Below are 15,267 nucleotides of genomic sequence, written 5' to 3'. Positions count from 1 at the left end.
TATAACATAAATCGTTCCTTGTTACAGCAAGACATTTTCACATTATATTATCATGTTCATATAAGGGTTAGGGTTATGTCATCATGGTATGACGCTAACATTTAATGTTACAACAATAAGTTATCAAATAACATGAAATGTTCGACGTTATAACAAGATAAGTGGTTTTTGGATTTAACACGAAAAATGTATTGTTAAAACAATATGAGTTATCCTATTATAATGTGAATATATAACAGTAAGATAAATAGTATATTGTTGGTGGGAAATGTTTCTTGTCACATGGCTGTGTGCTGTGTTCCTCACAGAATCCACAGGGTTATTCTTCATTTGCTGCATAACAATCACTTTATTTCTTTCACCATGCATAAACGTGAACAAAGACCAAATATTCAGTTTACAGCGTGACAAGCATTTCATATGTAGCACCCACAGCAGTAATAACAGCTTCACTAATTGAGATATGTGTATTAATAATTCTAAAAGTATAATAATAATAATAATAATAATAATAATGATGATAGTTTAAGTCAAGTAGGACCAGAGCAGCAGGGCCAACCACCATCCATGGGAAACTGCAACATGAGAGAGCACAGAGACTCTGGGGAAGAAGCCAAGTCAGGAACATGTATTAATGAGACATGAATGTGTGCAGATAGAGAGAAAGAGAGGAGCTCAGTGCATCATGGGGTTAGGGTTTGACTGTTGAAGCCTCTGCCTCCCATTCTACTTTTAGAGGCTCTAGTCGGTTCATGTACACACTGACTGAAGCCAGTGGAATCTAATAATGAAGTAAATGCAGTACCAAGGCTATCATTATCAATGTCCATGTGAATATTAAAACTTACTTTGTGCAGCTGGCCTCATGGTTATTATCTAGTTATTAGGGGAGCTGTATAATAACCCACCTTTTAACAAATCCCTTTGTTCTCTCTTCTTGCAGTTCAACGTGATTGAAATTCAGGTAAGACTCTGAAATATCCACAACCAAATGTGTATTCAGGCCATCAGGCTGAATTTGTTTGGACTTTATGCATCTTTGTGTTTTGTTTTTTGTTTGTTTTTCTTTAGAATGAAAGCTGATTTGTGGAGGGATAATTAAGTGAGCAGTGCTAATTGTGTTTCCCTGTTGTTGACTAACCCTTTTAAAGGGGCAATATGTAAGAATTGGCATCCTGTTGAATTCGTAATCAAAACAAATAGGTGGCAGCATAACACCACAATTAACTAACTGCTGCTAACTGTAGCTAATGTTAGCTAATCAGCTTAGTTAACCATGCAGCTAGCAGTCCAGGTTTGGAGCTTTGAGTACCAGGGAAGTGTTCAGGCTTAGACAAACTAGCACAGGAGCTCTGGACCAGGACCGGCTAGGGCTAGCTGGTTAGCATGCTAACTTCAGTAGCTATCCCTGCAACACAATACATAGACATCATAATGTCAAAACTGCTATTTCTTCACATTCTGTTGATATTTAAATTTCATTTTTGAATGTCTTCAAGTACATTTCTTATATATTGCACCTTTAAATTTGGCACATCAACCTTCTAGAAATACATTTTAATCTTTGTTTACTGTAATATAAATGTGATATAAACATAATGTGGATATAAACATGTTCTTTTCGTATGTGAATGTTTTTACATTCAGGATTGACAAGTAGATTTCTTCATGTTATCACAAAATCATGAGCAGCTGTGTGATTTAGCCAAGGATTTAGTCATTTTGAGATCAGGTACAGTAGGTCTAGCAAAGTCTCCCCCAAACACATATGTTATTCCTATTGATTTTATTTAACAGGATGCTCATCTCAACCGCATTAGACAGTGGCTAAACATCACATCCAATGGGAAAATACTGCAGCTGTCTTACCCCTTGAACTCTGAGGCCCGGGAAGGAACCTACAGAGTTACTTTGTGGATGAACAGAAATAAAATAGAGCAAAGCTTCAAGGTGGAGAAATATGGTAAATAACATTTATTTTTCCCTTCCACAGTTTGTAATGAACAACTACGACGGAGTATTAGGGCCACATTGAGGGAAAAAAAAAATCACAAACTTCGAGAATAAAGTCGTAATTTATGAGAATAAAGTAGTAATTTATGAGAATAAAGACGTAATTTATGAGAATAAAGTAATAATTTACGAGAATAAAGTCATAATTTATCAGAATAAAGTCGTAATATTACGAGAATAAAGTCGTAATTTATGAGAATAAAGTCGTAATTTACGAGAATAAAGTCATAATATTACGAGAAAAAAGTCGTAATTTATGAGAATAAAGTCAGAAAAAAGTCGAAGTACTTAAAACGGAAGTAGGTCGATTGAATGGTTGTGACAAACAGGTGATCAGATTGTTTACAGAAGTATGTTGATCTTGACAGGTTGCTTATTGTTTACAGAAACATGTATTGATGTGTTTGCATCAAACCAAAGTTTTTATTGTTTACAGAAAATGTATTGATCTGTTGTGATCAAAGCAAGGTTATTATTGTTTACAGAACATATGTGTTGATCATTTGTGATCAAGTTGTCATGGATTACAAAAGTAAGCCAAAGACATTGGATTTCTTGAGGTCACTTGCAGATCTTTGTATGAAGCGATTTTATTCGGACTGTTTACTTACTTGTGAAGTTATTAAAAGATATGTCTCTGGAAAAAATGCATTTTCTTGCATTGTCTTTTTAAAGTCCTAATACTTATGATGATATGATGCTGATGTGCCAAAAGATTAAGTATCTCCTTGTATGTGAAACCTATCCTAAAGTACAATTCCACAAAATCCTCCACGGCCCTCATTTTACCAACTGTCTTCCTCTAAAACAACATGTTAGGATATTATGACTTTATTCTCATAAATTACGACTTTATTCTCGTAATATTATGACTTTATTCTCGTAAATTACGACTTTATTCTCATAAATTACTACTTTAGTCTCATAAATTACGACTTTATTCTCATAAATTACGACTTTATTCTCGAAGTTTGTGATTTTTTTTCCCCTCAATGTGGCCCTAATACTCCATCGTAAACAACAAATGCTAACAACAACCTTTTATCCTCAGTTTTACCAAAATTTAGTGTAAAAATAAAGGTGCCCGATGAGATAAGCGTTGGGCAGGAGAAAATCTACGTGGAAGTCTGTGCAAAGTAAGTCATGAGACTTCCTCACTGATACACATGACAAGTGACATTTTCATGATTTGATAATGAGTGAAACATTTTCAACACACTGATTTGTTTAAAACTTTCCATCTATTCAGATATACATATGGACAGCCTGTGCCAGGCTCTGTTGAACTGATGATGTGCCGACCTATGGCCTATTTATATGGCCGAGTCCCTTTCCCTGACACAAGCGCCCCATGTCACAAGGAGGCAAAGCAGGTACAGTTGATATAACTCCACGTGACACAAAACCACATTAAAATACATAAAACATTTGATATAAATACACTAAAAAAACAATTTGCCTGATAATATTTTATTACATGTACATTTTCCATCTTATTTAAATACATTAGTTCAGTGTAAAGGGTTACATTTAATGGAAAGTTTGAGTTGAGTGAGTTGATGTGTATAAATGAAATAACTAGACGTGTGACTCATTACAGGAGACAGGATAACTGATTTGGAATGCATTACATTTAAGAACAATAAACACTGGAAAAACACATTTATCTAGGTGTTCACCTTAACTATTGAATAAACGCATCCGATTTATGCAAGTCTGCAGTAATTGTTTCTAATCAGACAAAATGATTTCATTCATGCACCTTTAATAATCAAAAGTGAAACACACAACTTTCCCCCCCGAGCGTTCCCAAGTGAAATTATTGTTAGCGCCGCTGTTGCAAAGACAACTGGATCGTTTCCATTTTCATCAGAGTCACAAATAGAAATATCACAGGACAAAACATGAGCTCACTCAGCCATTTAGTCTATAATAGAAATGGATCGCCAGTTAACCGTCCTTTTCCCAGGTGACTGCCGGCTGGTGGCACACAACACTGTAAAGTGATAGTGAGGTTTACAGGGAAAAAATGTCATGCCGATGGTTTCATTCTTCTATATCCATTACATCAGGGGTTCTTAACCTTTTGACCTTGAGGCCCATTAAATATTAACACTCTATAGGTTTAATTGATCTCACTCTTGGTTTGATTTGTATTCAATAATAAACCAAATCCACTTACAGTTTAACAAGGTACAACCTTAATAAAGTTTAATATATAATAAAATGACATGATAAAATGTGATAGCCACAAAGATTTTCTATCAAACTTTTATTAACTTTTGCTGATAATTCATGGAACAAATCAAGCAAGAAAAAATGTAAAGGCTTAAGTCAGGCTTATTAATAAAAAAAGAACAATGTTTAGATTTTACTTTTAGCAAAAAAAGGAAAAAAATCAATCAATAAAAAAGGTGGTGATAAAATAAATACATTCAAAATAATATATTTTTTAAATTAAATAAACTGAATAAAATTGAAATAAAGTGCAAATGACACTATAGCCTTAAAATCTGCGAATGTATTTAACAATTGCTTGCAGCATTTTTGCATGGCAGAACCAGATGTTGCTCTGTATGTCTTTGACAAATGAACAATCAAATCAATGAACAGTCAAACAGTCCATATTTAACAAGCTGCAACTACTTTTTTATCTTCACCTCTTAATGAGATACTTGGGCCTGCCTCTGAGACACAATCAGATCCAGTCTGGGTGGAATGGGGGAAAGGCTCACTCTCAGAGTAGCCTCCAGCGTTGCTCTGAGTCTGTTTCGGGCTTTGGTCTTAGTTGCTGCCACAATGGAGAATCCTGATTCACACAGGTATGTAGTCGTGAATGGGAGAAGGAGTTTCACAGCCTCAGTGCAAGACATGGGTACTCCTTTGAGACAGCAATCCAGAAGGAGCCCAGGTCCAGTTTGCCCCACTGCAACTTTAAAGTGCTGTCGGTGGAAACTTCCAGAAGCTGGGATTCCAGCTGTGAGGGGAAAGCAACATCATTTGCAATGGGATCCACAGAAAATGGGTCTAAAATCCACATGTGTCCCTCTCTGGGATCCCCAGGAAAGTATTCATCAAATTTCTCTGCCAGTTGTGAGAGGTGCTGAGAGACTGAGTCACTGAGCTTCACCTGAGGGGAGTTTTCCAAAATGTCAGACAAAATTGGAAACATGTCCATCCTCTTTTCCTGGGCCCTCTTGGTCCACAAAGCAAGTTTTCTCTTAAAAGCTTGAGCTTTGTCTGCAACAAAAAATATGTTGCTGTTTCTTCCTTGAAGAGAGATGTTCAGCTGGTTCAGTAGTGAAAACATGTCACAGAGGTAGGCAAGTTTTGCTGTGAACTTTGTGTTGGCATAGTAATGTGCAAAAGGAGATTTTTTCTCAGTGAATAAAGTGAAGACCTCATTCTTCAGTCCAAACAAAAGCTTGAGGACCAGTCCTCTTGAGAGCCATCTCACTTCACTGTGATAGAGCAGCTGGACATGATCTGCTTCTATGTCCTCACAAAGCTTGGCAAAACATCTGGAGTTCACAGCACTGTTTTTAATAAAGTTGATGGTTTTAACACTCACAGTCATCACCTCGTGGAAAGGCTTTCACGGTGGAGAAAACAGTGTGTCCATTCTGGTGCACAATCCAGTATCTGTCTGATGACCTGCCACATTTCTGCCAGTCCAGGCCATTCTCAGTAAAGTAGTTATCCATGCAGCGGAAACATTTCTGAGCTGTAGCTCGTATTGGTAGCTCTCCACAGAACAGTATGTCTCCGTGCAAACTACTGGCCCAGCGATAGCAAACAAAAAATGGAAAATGGACTACTTTTTATTCTTTCAAGAAGTTGATGCTGTATGTCTGAGGCCAGTGGTGTGCACAGACTTTTTGAAGGGCAGGGGCGAGAAGAAAAAAAAGGGCACATACAGCGCGTTCTCGCCACTGAAGAGTGCGTGTTTTTCAACAATTGGACCACGAGGGGGGCGGTCGTGGCCCAATTGGACCTTTTCTGCATCTGCAGCCCATTTTTTTTTCTCTTGAAAAATTCCACCGGCTTTCCCACGAGCTTGGTTAGATAGCGTCAGACCACACTCCACACACTGGGCTCTTACACTTGTGCATTATTTTAGTCTTTTTGGGGGGGTCGGCACCACTTTTGTCTTCATTTTTTCGTGTTAAAAACTTCTCGATCACTTTTGCTACAGGTGAGCGGCTAGCTGAATGTCTTCTTCTGTTCTTCTGTGAGCTTGTTAAACAACTTACTGACGCATTACCGCCACCATGTGGTCGGAAGCTGCATTGTAACTGAGCGTCTCATGGATAACACAAGCTGCGTCTCAATTCAGGGGCTGCATCCTTCGAAGGACGCGGCCTTTGCGGAGGTACCTTCGAAAGTTGCGTCCACCGTTGTTAAATGGGACGGTCTAGCCTTCGGCGCATTTCCTGGTTGCGTCACCAGATGTTCCCGCCCCTTACCCTGACATCACGATTTCTGCCGCCCAGGCCCGCGAAAGTGACGATCTACACCACTTGATGTCGCAATTTTCTTTCTTTCTTTCTTCTTTTTCGGGCGCGCAAAGAATCTTGGAATATGGGAGGCCGTGAAGGATAGTAGCCGTGCATCCTCCAAAAAGAGGGAAAAGAAGGCCGCATTTGGGGTGCATTTGGAGGAGCCTTCGAATTGGGACGCCCTTCGCGCGGCGTTGTAGCCCCTGATTTGAGACACAGCCATAGCTTGTCTCTGGTGTCTTCAGTTGATACCCTATGCAGTCCCGCGACCCTCGTGGCCCACAGGTGCAAAACTGAAAGTTTTTTGCAGCCCTCTAGGTGGCCCTATGGTTAAGAATCACTGCATTACATTGTGCAATCAACATTGACTTCATGAAGATATTGAAGCAGAAAACTTGTCTGTTGACAGTTAAAGCTGGCTTTTTGCTGCGTCTGTGTGTTGCTGCCGACTCTGAATGTTGCTTGGCAATCTGACTTTATGAAACCTTTCCATGTACATGCTGAAACTGTTTCATAAAGCAACAAACCCCACAAGGCCGTGGTTTACAGTGATTTTAGGATTTTATTAGCTCTTTTATGGAATTGTAAGGTGTCATTAGTTACCACAAACCCAGATAAGTTGAGCTTCTCACCATGCTGCAGTTTTGTCTGGGCTGTTTTTTCGAATTGCTATGGTTAAATGTCAAATAATCGCCAGATATTTGAACTAAAATATTCTAAACTTGTTGATGATCTGATGGGTAATGACAAATGACAGTATCAGTTGGTGGGACAAGTGATTTAGTGGGTTAATAAAACTTCAGTGAGGCACTGTGACAGCTACAACTCTTTGTTTTAATACATCTTTATTGTTGTACTATCTAGACAGAAAAGAATGGCTGTGCCACGTTTATGACTGAGATGTCCACTTTCACTAAAGTTGACTTCAGGTCACTGCATGATGAACTGCATCTCATAGCCAAAGGGACAGAGGAGGGGACAGGCAAGTTTCAGTTTTCATATTTCTAAAAAAATGGTGTTCTTTTTCAACAATATGGCAGACTGTTGTAACATGGCAGTTTTTCTTACAGGTACTGTACTCTTACAAACGAAAAGAGTGATGCTTTCTTACGTTATTGGAAGGCTGTCCTTTATTGACACACCCAAGGTTTACGACCAAGCAGTAATTCTGGAAGGAAAAGTAAGAGATAGATGTGGTCTTCATTTCTTCACTGTGAGGAACACAGTGCACCTGAAGCCATCTGCATTCTCAGTGATACAACTTTTTGCTTCCAACAGGTTAAAGCTGTTTACTACAATAATACACCTATCCCTGACAAGCTGGTCCATTTGTTCCATGGTGCAATGTCCTCATCACATCTGCAGCAGAACCTCACAACGGACAGTGATGGTATCGTCACTTTCTCATTAAACACAACCAGCTTCAAAGGAGACATTCAACTAATTGTAAGTAAATGATTATGGTATTAAATGGTAGTGACATGATCGTGGGAAAATCTGCTGCAGCAAAAGCTACACTCACAAGCTTTTAGTCCACAGTAGAGCCAAGACCAGTGTAAATCATCACCCTGATTATTCGCAAATTGAGACATTTTTAAAAGTCAAAAGTAGACAATCCACTTGCTGTGTTTTCACACTTTATATTTTACTGTAGTGTGTTGTGGTAGCTCCTTGCTTAAGCTGGATTATATGTTTTAAATGTTTTGTAACTGTACAGCACTTTGATGGAAAGTGCTCTATAAATAAAATTATTATTATAATTATAACATAAGTTAAAGTGTTCCACAGTTACCTGGGGATAGCAACCTTAGAAAATAATGCCTCCTCCTGTTTTGGTTGCGTTACACTTCCTCTGTGCCGTAATGCCAACTCCATTTTTGCGGGAATAACAGAGGCACAGTGAGAGCACGATTTATAGGGAACCAATCTATACGTGAATAGTGTCATTGTTTTACCGCCATTAGGCCTACACTGTGCAATGTGTAATTACTTAAGCTAAAGCAAAAAGTTGTGTAGCCAGTTTAAAATTCATACACTATAACCAGGGAATTGTAAGTAGGTCTGTCAGCAAGCTATGTTACAGTTTTTTGTTGAAAACACTCGCCCTACTTTGTTAATTTCTTCTACAAGTGGTGTAGAAATTTCTGCTTTGATTACACTTTTATTGTTCCCATTCACATTTCAGCCACAGTTCACCACAGCTTCACCCATACATACTGTATATGGAATGTCTTTACATGGCTACTACATCCTAATAGATACCATACCTTGTACTGTGTATGATTTTGTAATGGACACTGAACTTGTATATTAACTTGACCTTATCAGGGTTGCTTCAAACAGCTGATTGCCTTTCTAAACATCTGACTCATTTATGGGGAAAAACACGATATACTTCTTTGCTGTGGTTGGACTTGCCTCTTCAGCTACCACTCTTTCTTTTGCATTGACCCCCTGGGCTCCATCTGGAGTTAGATCATAGTCAATCACCAGTGCTGCTAAAGTAAAATATGCTGGATTGGTCCTGATAACTTTCCTTTGGTTGGTCCAAGACATCCCAAATTAGCATACGTGGCTATCTTCTTTGCATGGGATGTTCCTTTCCCAAATAGAGTTATTAATATTTCACACTTTTTTATTTGAAGCATCAGAGTAGAGGTCTCTGCATTCATACAGGATAAGAAACTGCTCCAAGTTTGTGTTTGTATTTACTGTAAACTTTTGTCCCATTTGTCTTTGGAAATATTTTGGCCAGCTCATCCTCCCACGCATGTTTGTTGATCTCAGTGGACGAGGCATTAATGATTTGCAGAACATTGTAGATATAAGATATCAACTTCTCTGAATCCGCCTGCTTATTTAAACAGTCGTCATGTTTGTCTGGACTTGCAGTGCTGTAGTCCTGCATGTGTGATTTCACATTGTCCCTGACTTGAAGAAACCTAAAAGAAAAATTCAAATGATATTTCTCCCTCAGTTCTGTGAAGGAGGGGAAAGTCCCCTTCACATACAAGTCACCCACCCAGTTAAATCCTCGTCTCTTCCACTGGGCAGAAGCACCATCTAAAGTAGAGGCTTTGGAGGAGGAGTTATTTGCAATTGGGAGAAGGAAGGACCAAAATATTATTTATTGATAGTGTTACCTGTAATTCCACAAGCTAGAGAGGTTCAAGGACAGTCAAAGAAGGGGATTAACCAAGGGTCAGTAACTTAGGTAACACTATCAGCCAACACCTATGTTCAACGTACCTTAAGGAGTAACAAAACCATCAGAATGTAATACTGATGCTGCTATATAACCCACAAAAGCAAACAAGATCGTCAGCAAGAAGACTGGTTATTCCTACAGTTATTCTCAATCCTGCCACCAGGTTGGATTCCCTATAATATCATATCATTACTAGGTAATGTTGATAACTGTAGCTTTCCCAACAAACTTACTATTACTGGGCAGCCAAATCTGTTAGCTGTAGGCTACATGTCAGCTAACCTGTGGGCAAAACTTGGTGACAGCAATCATCACCACCCATCATCAGATTCGAATTATTAATCTTATACAGCAACAAATAGTTACATTACATCACTGCCCTGCAAACAGCTATGTTAAAAAAATGGTATTAAACTAGAATTATAAGCTCTCTGTTGTAAGCCTCTGCGCATCAGTTAGGTTTTGCATCCATTTGCGTACAGTCTCATATAATATGGCCTATGTTGTGAAGACTTAGAAGGAATTATTAAAAGGTAAATTTCTTGGTGAAACAGAAGTTTTCTCTGTATTGACGTGTACGAGTCCAGTGAAGAATTTCTGGTGAGAACCACCTTTCAGCCGCTTTATTCCAAATTTGAGGAAATTGCCTTTAGACATTCCTGAGAATGGGACAGACGTGAGGTCACATTAACCTTTGACCACCAAAATCTAATCAGTTGATCCTTGAGTCCAAGTGGACAGTTGACAGTTGTGTGTCATTCAAGGTGTTCCTGAGATATCGCGTTCGCAAGAATGGGATGGATGGACATATTTCAGACAGAAAACATAATTCCTCAGGTGCAGAGGCATAAAAAAATGTTGTATTATTTTTTAGTTGGTAAATAGCACTTCTTCTTCTTTACAATCCAGGCAAGCCTCACACAAAGGCCTGAGCCATCACATCAAAGTCCACACTATGAGAGGGCACATCACACATTGTCCTCGGTCCAACCGTCTGCTCCTCATATTAAATCAGTCAGCTCTCTGGAGGTGAAGGGGAAGGACATACCCCTTCCCTGTGAAAAGGAAGAGACCATCTCCATCCAATATACAATAGTAGGAGAGACACAGGGCTCTGTGGATATCATGTATTTGGTGAGTAGCGCTATGCAATAAACTGCAACAACTCAGCTAGAATCTGATCTTTAGAAAATCTTTTGGCCTGTTCTGAGCTGAAGGGGAATTAAACACTTCTACCATTTTCCCTTTAATTCTGCAGATCTTATCCAGAGGAACCATTGTCACGCAAGGACTTAAAAAGGTGGACGTGCAAAATAATCATGGTACTTAAAGATTGTTTGAACCAAGAGTTTAACAAGCATCCTCCACTCACAGAGTCAGATTTGTTCGCACCACTCTCATTCCAGTTCTGTGTTCTGTTTTACACTTGGTGGAGAAAGACAGGGGAGATAATGGGAGAGAAAGAAGGAAATTATCTCAGATTTATCGTTTAGTTTTCACACATATACTTGTTGATGTAATCTGCAGAGGATGTGTGTTGTGTTGGTTGATACATTGGATCATAACACTCAGTTTGCTGTTTCAGTGACTGAGGGCGAGGTGTCCTTTACGTTGAAGGTGTCTCCAGAGATAGCACCAGTCATCCAGGTTGTGGCTTACACCGTCCTCCCCAGTGAAACTGTGATTGCACACAGTGCTGACTTCTCCACAGAGAAATGCTTCAGTAACAAGGTCAGTGAGAAAAGAAAAAGGCATACATGTATGGAGATTCATCTGAGCTTTTCAGCTTTAGGTCTGAAATGATATATGAGTTTGGTCTAATACTTAGGCATCTAGTTTCTCAATGATTTCACTTGGGAGGCACAAGTACACGTGATCATGTGATATGTTCTAGGGACACTGTGATGGAAATCTAAACACACTTTCCAACATCTATACATAAGGAAATGTGTCCATATTATATTACTACTTGTGTGTCTGTGTGTGAATGTGCATGTGTGTATGCATGTAATTGTATGTGTCAGGTGTCCTTGGAGTTTTCTCCGTCTTCAGCCGTACCAGGAGAGGAAACCACCCTGCAGGTGACGGCCCAGCCGGACTCTCTGTGTGGTGTGAGTGCCGTTGACCAGAGTGTCCTCATCATGGAGCCAGGGAAGACTCTGGATGAAGACAAGGTAACTACTGGCAAATACAGCAGATGGATTATATATTTTTTTTAACATATTGTGTACCATGTTACAGTGGTAGGTTTGTAACCTGAAAGGTACAGGTCTACGTCCTGTGACTGGTGGGCAAAATGTTATCAGGGAAAGTAAAGTAATGAGATGGGAGCAAGGGGAGGCAGCAATACTATGTGAGTCAAGAATCGTACTCCTTTATGAGTCTTAACTCAGTCGGATCAAACAGAGATATGAAAGACATTTAGGTGAATATAGGCTTCAGGGAAACAATGCTCAAAAGAAACATTTTTTCCATTAAAACAACACATTTGATTAGCTTTTTACATCCTTATGTGGTGTCTCCATCAAAACAATTTTTCACACTGAAGTCAAATTTGTCACCCAGCTGATGTAAAAAAGTGGAAGCACTTCACACCATCCACTTTAGAATACATGTATGTCGATCCAGGTGATTTAAATTAGAGGGGCGACAAGCAAGTTTGTCAAAAAACAGGAGGTAATTGTGTAATTGGGATAAAAAAATTATCCACATGCACTCTCTGGGAGGGATTAAAAGTAATGACCAGAGCAAGTAATATTAAAATCACCTGACCTCCCCTGGAGAAATAATCTTCTTCAAATGGGGTTTCAGGCTGTCTAATGTGTTGAAAATCCTAATCCTAATTTGGATTCATTCCCATCACTACACTGCCTCTCATATAATATGAATGTGGTACTAAAGTAGTTTTACTGCACAGAAAGGCACCAGTGTTTTTTCACTGATACAAACTGTAGCATTTTTCCTGTAAAAGAGTACCATATAGCTGTTGAGACTTTTCTCTGAGTCAGTCCTTGGTCATTTATAGCCTTGGCTGTCATCTTTCTTTTCAGATATTTGACTTGCTGCCAGTAAAGAAAGCCTCCGGTTTCCCAAATGATGTAGAAGATCCTGTATCATGTTTAAATGTGAGACAAAGAAGATATATTATGCCACATGGTGATGACAACAGCGCCTATGGAGTTTTCAAGGTAATTCTTATGTTAATAAGTAATAATATTACCTCTAATGGATCGCTGACTGCATATTCGCTGTGCAAATACAAGGCTGAATAACAATCTGAACAATGGATACTACAATACTGATCCAGCTCTGCAGTGACATGTCATATGTTGTTGGTTTGTCTAGAATTTGGGCCTGAAGATGGCAACAAATTTGTTCTTTAGGATGCCATCATGTGTGAACTTCAAGGGAACACAATACCACCGATTTACTACTCGATACTACCACCACCACCACCCTTGTGAGACTTCTTTCTTTGGTCAAATTAAGTAATGCATGCTGAATACTTGCAAGAAAAACCTGAAATTCATTGTTTCAAGTCTACCTCTCACTCTGGTTGAAAGTTGTCCTGTTTCATCAGATGTTGCGTATCTACTTAAATCATCACATGAGGATCTTCTATCACATGTTGCTGCTCTACCAATTGTTACGGTCCGCACTTTCTTCCCCGAGACATGGATATGGAATTTGGTGGAAGTTGGGTGAGCATCTGTCACAAGCTTCTTTACATGACCGCCATGTTTTTCAATGTTGTAAAGAAAATTAAGCTGAAACTGTTCTGAAAAGAAAACTTCACAGAGAGTTCGATATACCAAAATGTGAATCCAAGATATTATAAGATATACTTTATTGTCCATTGGGGAAATTTTGGGAGCTGTATACAGCTTCAATCCAAAATAGCAGACAGTACAGTGCTACCCAAAGCACAGTAATAAGTTACACAGACTAAAATTAACAGATGTAAAATCTGTCTGTGTATTTGCTGGTCCAGGGAGGCTGGAACAAAGGATGTGTCCCTCACCGTCCCAGACACCATCACCACCTGGGAGACGGAGGCGTTCTGTTTGTCCCCTCAGGGTTTTGGCTTGGCTCCTCGTAAACAGTTCACTGTCTTCCAGCCGTTCTTCCTCGAGCTCAGCCTGCCTTACTCCATCATCCGAGGGGAGCACTTTGAACTGAAGGCAACCACCTTCAACTACCTGTCCAGCTGCATTATGGTAATCAATACCTTCCCATCACTTATTGTCTGTAGTGCATGAAAGACTTTAGGTACTGGAGTCAAGAGATGTATTCTGCTAATAAACTGGTGAATCTACATGAAATGTACATTTGACACAACCGTCCTGTCCTAAAAAGAAGACACTGCGATTATAGATAGATACAATAGAATCACTTATTTAAAGAAATACATATTGATGATTGCCTTAAAATAGTCCTTACAATAATGCTTGCTTCTTTTCTTTTCTTGATTAAGTTTGTTCACAGCTATGCGACTGTCAATTTTTTTTTTTGGTAACTTTACCGATTCAAAAATGAGATTGTGTTTCTTAGGTCAGTGTGAGTCTGGCCCCATCCTTAGATTACACCGTCACCCCTCTCTCTGGTGACCAGTACACATCCTGTCTGTGTGCCAATGACCGCAAAACCCTCAGCTGGACCATGATCCCCTCAGTCTTAGGTAAGGGTCAAACATTCAGAGTTTTTGTCAACACTATTTTTTACAAATAGAACTGTGGTTCTGATTTTCTCATGTTACATATTTCATGCATAGCTCTGACCACCATACATGTGTTAAATGCTTCAAACTAGCTCAATCTAATGCCGTCTAAACAGAATTTTCCTTCACAATGTGTGTCATATTTCATTTGTTTTTATGATGAGTTCAGAGCCACGTTCATATTGTACCACATTGTACAGCACCATAAACTCCAGTCTCCACAGAGTAACAATACTCTGACACAACTGCAACAAAAACTGAATATGTCAGTAATGGATAATGGATCTTTTTAGGGGTTGTGAATGTGTCAGTAACTGCTGAGGCTGTGGCATCTCACATGTCATGTGACAATGAGATTGTGAGCGTGCCAGAGAGAGGTCGCATTGATGTGGTCACACGACCTCTTATAGTAAAGGTGAGTACCTTAAAGCAAGACAACAAAGAGTATGGGCCAGAACTAATAACCTTACATTTGATGATAACAACCAACAAGCGTTTACACACACGTACAAGTTAAAGGATAACTACCGTTTTTTACAACCTGGACCTTATTTCTAGCAAAATATATGATCATTTACTCACCCAGATAACTTTGGTGTCATTTGAAGTCGTTCGGACGAAATTAGATCCAGTGTAGCGCCGATATATCCAGACAATGCGAGTGACGGGGCATCAACACACAGCATCATTTAAAAGATCAGATCATTTAAAGTAGTTATCCTTTAAATGATCTCCCACCTCTTCTCTTCTCAGGCCGAGGGAACTGAGATGACAAAAACCTACAACTGGCTGCTCTGTCCTAAAGGTCAGTCTGGTTTGGACCAGGAGTG

General features: G+C 39.2%; 1 protein-coding gene across 1 annotated transcript in view; it reads left to right on the top strand.

The window, feature by feature from the left end:
* The window catches only part of LOC311256217 (alpha-2-macroglobulin-P-like), a 30,129-nt gene that overhangs the window by 2,410 nt on the left and 12,452 nt on the right, over positions 1-15,267 (top strand). The window contains exons 5-22 of the mRNA XM_084351067.1: positions 944-964; positions 1,798-1,963; positions 3,065-3,149; positions 3,263-3,386; positions 7,377-7,494; positions 7,583-7,692; positions 7,791-7,958; positions 10,630-10,854; positions 10,979-11,042; positions 11,306-11,451; positions 11,745-11,894; positions 12,771-12,908; positions 13,066-13,180; positions 13,301-13,421; positions 13,712-13,937; positions 14,272-14,398; positions 14,731-14,852; positions 15,191-15,242. Of these exons, the coding sequence (XP_084207193.1) occupies positions 944-964; positions 1,798-1,963; positions 3,065-3,149; positions 3,263-3,386; positions 7,377-7,494; positions 7,583-7,692; positions 7,791-7,958; positions 10,630-10,854; positions 10,979-11,042; positions 11,306-11,451; positions 11,745-11,894; positions 12,771-12,908; positions 13,066-13,180; positions 13,301-13,421; positions 13,712-13,937; positions 14,272-14,398; positions 14,731-14,852; positions 15,191-15,242 (2,278 nt within the window). The remainder of the gene's footprint in view (positions 1-943; positions 965-1,797; positions 1,964-3,064; positions 3,150-3,262; positions 3,387-7,376; positions 7,495-7,582; positions 7,693-7,790; positions 7,959-10,629; positions 10,855-10,978; positions 11,043-11,305; positions 11,452-11,744; positions 11,895-12,770; positions 12,909-13,065; positions 13,181-13,300; positions 13,422-13,711; positions 13,938-14,271; positions 14,399-14,730; positions 14,853-15,190; positions 15,243-15,267) is intronic.

The sequence above is a fragment of the Pagrus pagrus genome, assembly GCF_965226575.1.
Source record: "Pagrus pagrus genome assembly, chromosome: 4".
NCBI classification, from domain to species: Eukaryota; Metazoa; Chordata; class Actinopteri; order Spariformes; family Sparidae; genus Pagrus; species Pagrus pagrus.
The sequence above is the reverse complement of the archived record's forward strand: the minus strand, read 5'-3'. Positions and strand labels throughout refer to the sequence as shown.